The sequence below is a fragment of the Sitodiplosis mosellana genome, unplaced genomic scaffold (assembly GCF_009176505.1).
Source record: "Sitodiplosis mosellana isolate CC-2019 unplaced genomic scaffold, AAFC_SMos_1.0 Smas_scaffold_1, whole genome shotgun sequence".
NCBI lineage: Eukaryota > Metazoa > Arthropoda > Insecta > Diptera > Cecidomyiidae > Sitodiplosis > Sitodiplosis mosellana.
The window spans coordinates 19,539,069-19,548,497 of record NW_022595244.1 but is presented as its reverse complement, the minus strand read 5'-3'; the positions used below and the strand labels follow the sequence as shown (position 1 = coordinate 19,548,497).

At 37.4% G+C, this 9,429-nt stretch overlaps 1 protein-coding gene across 1 annotated transcript; it reads right to left on the bottom strand.

Moving 5' to 3' along the window:
• Nucleotides 1-6,124: 6,124 nt before the first annotated feature.
• LOC129580397 (uncharacterized) lies at nt 6,125-8,455 on the bottom strand. Its single transcript, XM_055470768.1, has 3 exons — nt 8,195-8,455; nt 8,004-8,102; nt 6,125-7,941 (listed from the first exon to the last, which is right to left on the bottom strand). Exon 3 carries the CDS (start codon nt 7,892-7,894, stop codon nt 6,404-6,406), a length of 1,491 nt encoding a protein of 496 aa, XP_055326743.1. The 5' UTR covers nt 7,895-7,941; nt 8,004-8,102; nt 8,195-8,455; the 3' UTR covers nt 6,125-6,403.
• Nucleotides 8,456-9,429: the final 974 nt, after the last annotated feature.

Here is a 9,429-nt window from a genome sequence, read left to right as displayed (position 1 = left end):
TGTGTGTATTTGAATTTATGCGCATTAAATCATTTTTGGAAGAAATAAGATCTCTCGCATTTGAAATAAAAACGATAGAGATAAGGGAGAAGGCATTGAATTAGCTTTGTAATTGTGATGGAGCATATTACGGTTTGAAAGATTCCACACGCATGATGAAAAACCCAAGAGCGAATGCGAGAAGGAACGAAATGAATGGAAGAGAGAAGTAGAAAAAAATAACACTGTTTTGCTTTTAGCTTGAAGACAGACCAAAGAAAAAATGTAGCGTTTCTAATGCTTTCTATTACCTTGGATATCGTTCCCATGGCGGTGCGCGCAAGTTAGCTGATGCGCGCGCGAGAGAAGTAGATTGAGCGTGTGTTTGCGTGGATACCATGGGCTCTATGCAGATTTGGGTTCTTCGTTCGTGCACATAATTTCAACATATACACCGTATATTTCACTCTTTTGTGTCTTCGTGGTATCGCCCGGTTTGTTTTGTCTTCTAGTTTCTAATGGTATTGCCGCCACAGCGACTCGCTGACGGAGCAAGCGAGCATAGTCTATGTGTAGCGGCTCCATCAGAATACGAGCACGAACACTTGATATAATTTAGAGGCTAGTGATGTTGTTGTTGCGGCCGCTGCTGCTGCTATTGAAGCTTGTAAAAACAACACCAGGATGGACACAGTAGAGTGATTTTGTGCCATTAAATTTGTGATGTGGTATGGGCTTTGTGTTCGATCGTGTCTTCCTTCTTGAGTAAATGGGTTGTATGCCTGTTTGCCGGCTTTCGAAACTTCTTTTTTCTCTTCTTCTCTCGAGCCACTTTTCTTTCCAACTTCTTGCGATGTGTGTGTGTGTGTGTATGTTGAAATCTCAGAGCCGCGCACACACAAAATCCATCGAGTTCTCTCTTTTGCTGCTGCTGCTGCTGCCTGTTCAGTTCTTCAGTTCTTTTCCATTCTTCACGTTTACATGAGCACGATCCGCTTTCGTTGCAAGTTCACTGAACTCACCGAGAGCGAATACGCGATGAGCAACGACTATCCCATGTGCGCGAGCTAGCACATACACGAGCGAAGCTAAAATACTGAGTGCGAGAAGCGAACGAGAAAAGAGAAGAAGAAGTAGAGAGAAAAAAAAAGTCGTAAGAAGCACAACATAGCATATTATTTCTTTTTAGAGTCAAGGATTTTAAACATTTCTCATTTCTGTTTTCTGTATATTTTCTCCTTGCTTCGCGTTTCTCGTTTTCGGTCCCAGCTAAAATATTTAAAGAGTTTCGCCTCCGATTTGGGTTGATGCGTGAGTGTGCATAGTTGTTGTATTTATGAGTTCCTACTCGAAGATTGAATGATACGCATTTTAAATCGCACCACGCATTTTATGTGTACGAAAACCGATGAGAGTAGACAAAAAAAAACACACCCGTATCGCTTACTCACTCTCTTTCTCGCTCCGTTCGCATCGCATTATGGCTTATTGCCTTCCTATTTGATGCCGACTGTGTTTGTGTGTGCTGTGTGCCATACTGTTTCAGCATTTATCTCGTTAGTTGTAACAATGCATTACCATTATATTTTCAATTCTGTGGATATTGAGAAAAAGAGAGAAAGAAACAAATTGAAAAGAACATAAAGTGATTGCAATTGTACTGTTCACTGTTGCTCGATTCTCTTATTTTTTTTTTTTCTCGTATGATCAACTCTTAAATTTCCTTCCCTCGATTCATTTCACTGATTTCTCTCATTTCACCGTGCCGTCCGGCCAAATTTCATGAATCAATGCTTTTTCTTCTTATTCTATTTTTTATTCCATACGGAAATTTCAACAAACATGAACGTTTATTTGCGGTAAGAATTAATCTTCAAAATTCTCTTGAATTTATGTTTTGGGTTCAGTTTCAGCGAAAGAGAATTTCCATAATTTAATCATTATTTCGTATTTGAATTCAATTTTCGAATTGAAACCCTTGATCTTAAACATAGATATTGATAAAATGAACATCTGAAAGGCAATGAATTTGAATTAAAAACAAATTTCAGAAGAAAAAAGTAAGGGTTTGATTATGGTCCCATATTTTTTTCTTCAAAAAAAAAAGAAAGATCATAAAGGAATTGTTAATGTTCAATATTAAGTGCTTTAGTTGGAAACGTAACCGTTGCTCTTATTTATTACTACGAAGCCAATCACGATTTTCATGCTTTTCGATTTGTGTGTGTGTGTGTGTTGAATTGAACAAAAAAAAATCACTACTGTAATTATATTTAATCCAAAGTAGTACATCCTGTTCTTCTTGGCTGTCTGCACAAACATTATTATCCTTTTTTATTTCAAAGTCACAGGCATTTAACAGCGCTGAGCGAGTGGGCAAAAAGGAGAGAAGAAAAACCGAGAGAATTACAACACGGCATTCGAGCGATTCGGACATGCTCATTGAATTTATGTTCGTGGCAAATGGTCGAAGATATCGGGCTGTTTGGTGTCGAAATATGTAATGTAAAGGAGATTACGGAATACCGATAAAACAGGCGCGACAAAGAGAGAAAGGAAAGGGTAAAAAAAAAATTAAATACAATAAAACTGGTTTTACCACCATCACAAATGGACGAGAGATTGTTGGTGATCGGCGACGCAAAACGTTGCCGCCGCCGCCACCGCCGCCACCGCCGCTCCCAACAACGATGAAAAATAAGGAGATCGACATGAAAATACGGACTGCAACGATCGACAAATACCGAGAACCACAGAACGAAACGAAAATAAATCCCTATTGTTGCATGCATAAGTATATACACACATCAAATGCAATGACCAGCAAGAAAGCTACTACCTTTTATATGCTGCATTCTGTCCTTGTTCGGGTTTTTTTTTCTTCACTTTACATTCATTTTCAATTCTCACGTCCCATAAGAAAAATCCGAATACATTGTGCTGCTGTGTGTAGCAAAGCTCCTGATACCAATGCTCCGAATTCAAGCCAGCCACACGAAGCAACAACAACAACAAAAAATGTAACAACAACGCTATGATGATGGAAATATGTGAAACGTGTTTAATCTCAACCTGAAATAATATACCCTGTTGTCTTACGAAATGGAAGAAACAAAGTTAAAACACACCAAATTGAAAAGGAATACTGCGTGCATGGTTTAAATATCGTGCGCTGAAGGGAGGAGAGACAAGAGAAGAACAAGTATAAAAAAAGAGGCTTCGGTAAGTTTGCGTAATGTATCATTACATAAAAATGAAAATTGTTTGGTCGGTACACACGCATGCGATGTGATGAGGTGCACAAATGTACACATCGGCACACATAGAACTACATTACAGCCACAGCACCGGCAACAACTGAATATAATAACAATAATAATGAAAGCCAAAGCAAGGGTCATCGCTTGTTGCTGCCAGCTAGTCGAACATCAAACATTAGATTCTGTAAAGTGCATAAATACACGTGTATGCCGACAAAATCACAGGTGCGCATCACACAATATGTATATAAACTATGGCCAGAATAGAGAAAAGCATATAAACGAAACGGCAAAACCGACAACAAATAAAGAGGAGAAAAAAAAATAGTTAACTCAAAACCTTAATTCAGTCCCAACAACAATAGCGAAAAAAAAACTATATATATACGCTACATACTGAATGTGTAGAAAAAATTTAAATACGAAAAAAGCGAATCAACAAACGAGTAAAAGAAAAAAAAAACTGGGGGGAACGACGAAACAAAGCACAAACTGTTGTGTTATTTTTGTTGAAACTATTGTACATGGGAATCTCGGTATTTTATTTATCCCTCCGTTTAAATACCGAGCAGCACAACCAGCCAGCCAGCCTGAATATGTGTATCGTGTGGTAATATTCATTGTTTCAATTGTTATTAGATCGTGTGCATATCCGTTCAGTCCATTTTAAATGCAGCATTTCTTTTTTTTTTGTCATCACTCACTACTGTAACTCACCTTATCGCACTTTTCCATGCGGCAAACGAACGATACAAAACTTATTTCCTCAACGCATTTTTACATAGAAAATTTAAACACACTTTTCTTCCTCAAACAAAAATGATTTATTTCGAATTTCGGATTACAATTACAATTAAATCTGATGAATTTTTATGGAAAAATATTTGTTAATAGCTATGCAGTTTCTGAAAAGAAAGTAATAAAAATGGGAAAAATATTAACTCATGTGATCGGTGATCGTTTTGATTCAGATGAGTTTCATGGCTCAACCTCCACTTTGTTTTCATTGTGTCATTGATCGTTTTTGTAAATTTTCGTGCGAATTCAACTTGACTTTTGTAATTTGAGGTCTTTATTTCGATTGAGTTCAATTCAATGTCCAAAGTAATGACTTTCATTTGTTTGTTGTGCAAGAAAAAATACTCCAGTCCGCCGAGTGTTTTTGAGTCAATAAGTTCCATAGGTTGTTTGATATGAAACTCCGTTAATGATTGTAATTCTTTGGATATTTCTTCTAACCACGATGCATTCAATGACCTTGTTATGAGTTTTAACGTTCTCAATTTTGGACAACTCAAGATGTAGTTGATAGCAGATGAACTTATGTCATTCATGCGTAGTTCAAAGCATTCGATTGTCCGCGGCAATTGATTGAAAATATCCGAAGCGTCACGGTAAATCGATAGACTCAATTCTTTCAAATTGTCGAATACAAATGTTCCACATGGGAATGGATATGGCGATACCACTTCGAGTCGTTTAATATTTGGCAGATGACTTGGTGCAAGTTTATTGAATGTCTCACGTAAATCACCGTCACCAAATTGATGCAATTCATCCAACTCGATGCATTTTAATTGTGGATTCAAATGAAGAAAGCGTGCCAATTTACCCAAAGTACCTACTGTATGTTCTTGACACGGGAATGTGAGAAAACCAAAGGATTCTAATTTTGGAAAATGTTCGATGATTTCAGTACTCTCCCAGAATTTTGGTATATTGTAAAATTTGGCACAGTTCAAATTCGGAAACCAATGGTTGATTCGAGTCATGGAATCGTCTATACCAAACAAACTGTCCCATAGTTGAAGTTTTCTCAAAGCTACAAATGGCTGAGTTAATTTCATCGCTCTGGTTACACCCAATAGTGTTAGTTCGCTGAGGGTGGCTCGGCAATTTTCCACAATTGCACCCAAAATATCAAAATTTCTCCTGTCATCGGTGCAAAAATTAATGCGTAATTTAACCATACATTTGCCAAAATGTTGTAAAATAAGTAGGAAAATCTCTTCAGTCAATGAGCGCTTGTCGTAGCAATTGAACTTGAATTCCCTGGATTTGAATTCGTGTGTAAACAAACTCTGTGCGCTAATTGCCAAGTGAACATTCGATTCGGCAACGTTCGTCAAATCGGTGAGACACAAATACGAAAACACTTTCTCGAGACAGTCATTATTCAAATGAGCTATTGTCAATCGTCGATTGCTTGGTTGCAAATTCTCCGGTGACAATTCAATTGTTTCCATTGGACCCATATGAACGTAGCTGCCGCAAAATCGATCAATTTATTTTCAAATAGATGTTGTCAACTCAATATCTTCAAGTACAAAAATACAATGTCAGTTAGAGACGGGGTGAAAAATGTCGTTGTAACGATCGAAAAAAATTCTTCGAATTAGCACGAAGGAAAAAATGTCAGTAAATTGAATTGTTCCAAGAATTAACTGTGTAGCACAAATTGTTTGTCTTACTCCTCACAAAAAAAAAATTCCTCACGATTGAAAACAGTTGTGTTTGATTCTAGACGATGAACGTATTTGTTCTGTAAAAGAGCAAAAATAAGCACAAAACTACAGAGATATGACCTATTTCAGAATTCGCTGATAACTGACTGACGTGATACTTTCAGTGTGCATTTATATACGGTATGCACAATGGATGAATGTGCTTGAATTTGCAGTGAAAGGATTATTATTCTAGTCTTGAGTGTTTTCCATTTAATTTGCTAATCACCCTCGGTAAGTGCTTCTATACAAACCTTTAAAATTGAGCCGAGATCCAATACCTGAAAATACCTGCGAAATTTCTTCAGAAAAATACACAACCGTATTTGTTCGTTTAAGCCAAAAATTCTTCTACGAATGCCAAAATGTGAAACACTATCCTTTTGTATACACAATATTTGTATGCTTTTAATTCAATGTTCCCATAAAGTGTTTGAAAAGTAATATTTTTTTGTTCCAATCGAACATTTTCAATTGAATACAATTCAACTAATTTGTAGTAATCATACAATTGATATTTATGGCAATTTTTTTTTGGCATCTTTTCCTTTTTTATCGACATTTTTTTCTTCTTTTTTGTCTCTTTTCTGTAGTTGATAAATTCTCATAAAAATATTTGCAAATCAATATTATTGCGAGTGTAAACGAATTTTCTGTTGTTCAAGCGTTGGACTGACGTCGTTTTTCGAATTTAGCCTGGAAAAATAAATACCTGTGATAGCCTTCAAAACCTTTAATAAGTTCAACCGGTTTCAGTTGATGATTGATGCGCCATTGTGATGATTGCGGTACACTTCGGTCGATTGTGTCGCGATACAATTTGATGATTGGCTTTGATTTAATGTAGGTGCTGTGTTTGTATCGCGAACGACACTGCTTCCCATCGTCGATATCATGTGCAGCACTAGCTCTGGCCAATTGTTTGCAATGCTGCATGAATTCAACCACCGCTGTCAGGGCTGTAGAATGTTTGAGCTCTTTATTGTGTTTGTACACTGAAAAATGTACCTCGTTGAGTGACGGTAGGTTTTTGGCGATATGCTTTACGTGTTCCATATCAAAGTCTTCGTTGGTGACAATTTTCAACTTCTTCAAATTCCGACAGCTCACGATGAAATTCGCAATGTTCTCGTCTATTGGGCAGGCTAACAAATCCAATTGTTCAATTTGATTGCCGATTTCGAACCATCCACGATCCAAGGTTTCCGATCCATTGAGTTTTAGGTGCTTGATATTGGCAAAATGAAACGGCCCATTCGCCATTGGGTAGGAACAAACCGCTTCGATTGTGTCAATGCTCGGCATCGGTTCCATTGACATACTCTCTGGACCTATTTTTGACATTTCGATCGCACCCAAATACGTGCCCAAGCTTCTGAGCTGTGGATTCAATTGAGCTATGCGGTGAATCGATTGCAAATCTTCCGCAGAAAATTGGACATATGGGTGTGTGTAGTAGCCAATGTGCTGCAATGTTGGTAGCCGTTGTTCCAATCGAATACTTTTAAATGCATAGCGAATGTTTTGAAGCTCGATGCAACGAATATTTGGGAACGATGTACTTATTTCTTTGATTGGTTCATGAAAACGGAAAAAACTCTGATAAAATACCAATTTTTCCAATTTGATGAATGGCTGCCGAAATCGCATCCCATCCCGAAGCATTCCCAACTTCAATTCCAACAATGTACTGCTGCAGAATTCACTGACCTTATCAACAATTCGCTGCGCCCGATGTGATGAACTGAATGGGCCAAAATCGATGTCCAATTTTATAATATGCTTGCCAAAATGCTCGAGGATCATGCGCACTTCTTCGAATGGCATTCGCCCGTAGTTGAGCTCTTCTTTGTTTCCGCATAACTTTGTGTCTTGGCAGCTTCTGATTTGAATTTCTTGCTGCTGATATTTCTGAGCGAATACATCGGTGGCCACGGCAGCCAGTCGCGTGTTGGCATCGGCCACTTTTGCCAATTCTATCAGATCCAATTGGAAAAATATCCGTTCCAAACAATCATCATTCAAATGAATGATTTTCAAGAGGTATTTAACGTAATTTTTACGTTTTTGCTGACGCTTCGTTCTGTGCAGGCGATCAGCTTTCATTGCGTCCATTTTCAATGTTCGCAGTGTGCTTACTTTTACTTGCATTGCGTGACCGATTTGATTTGATGTCAGTGCGAACGAAATTGAGTTGGCTGTGAAAAAGAACAAACGGTTTTACTTGTCGCACCGAAGTTGAGGTTATGTCAATATATACCAATTTTCTGTTTGTAAGGCGATTCTTTTCGTTGCACCGTAACCTCTCGCAATGGATTTGCCAAACTCGCTGTCTTCAAATCGATAGCTATGCAAATGACTGTAAAAATAAGCAAATGTGTCAAACCTGCCCGCATTTACTGTGTCATCTCCATAAACTAAACATTTAACATCGAAATTTTCAACGCTTACCAATTGTTCTCCACGATTTTATTTATTGTTGAGCTACGATTTGCAATCGTTAATTGTCGTTTCGATAAAATATGCAACTAATTTCTTTTATCTTCTCATTAAATCGATTGACGATAAAAATTAAACCATAAAATATGGTAAAGAGGTCTATTGGATATCAAATGTGCTGTTTCATATCGGGGTGTAAATTCTTATTGCAAACATCGCCGATTACAGTGAAGTTGGTGTTTTTGCAAATGACCAGTGGTGCCACTACCAACCGACACAATTCCATTTAGTAAACAAACGCCCTTTGTTCTAAATCAAAATGAAAAGTCAATTTTGTCTGTTTAAAAAATTGTGATGAAATTTCTTTTTATTCATGATCAAATTGATTTCTTTTTTCAAGTCTTACATACTAATCGATGCTTAACAATAAATCCAAAAATATCAATTAAAAATTAAATATTGCAAATGATTACTAAAAACTATACAAATGCTGTTTGGTCATCGAAGCAATTTCATCGAATGTTGTTCTAAAATGGCACATAAGAAGAACGATTCATTTGAATTTTGTCGTTTGATTTCAGCATTTTGTGTAACAAAATTAACGCGCCATTGATGTGGAAGGTTTTTCGAAAACGAATCAAAGAAAATGGCTTCATGACGGCTTGCAGTTTCTTTCTCATACTCCGAATCGATGCTATTGCTCGGCTTCTTAATTTCAAAGCCAATAACAATCCGTTTTATGTGCGCACAATTATCGATGATGATATTCATAACATCGGCAATGATGGAAAGTTTGGGATTTTCATTGTACAGCAAAAAGATGTGTAATTCATGCAGCCGAGGCAAATTCATTGTGACCGCAACGACGTTCATGGCATCGAAACGTTCACAAACGTATAGCTGTAGCTTCCTTAGCTGACGACAATGTACGATGAAATCAACTGACTCAACGTTGAAGTGACCGACGTACAATTCGAGTTCTTCTAATGGCAAATTGACAATTGTGAGTCGGCGTTCTCGCATGCAGCGCAAAAAATCACTTGAGTATCCCAGTGAAAGGCTCAAGTGCTTCAAGTGACCGAAATATACCGGTTCAAAAGGCAGCAAATATGTGATGTGATCGTGTTGGTCAGGATATGGTAATTTTCGATGAATAGTTTTGAAAAACTGCTGGCGAATCTCGTCATACCGAAACATCATTTCCAATTCCTTTTCACCAATGCCCAAACTGTTTAATTGTCCATTTA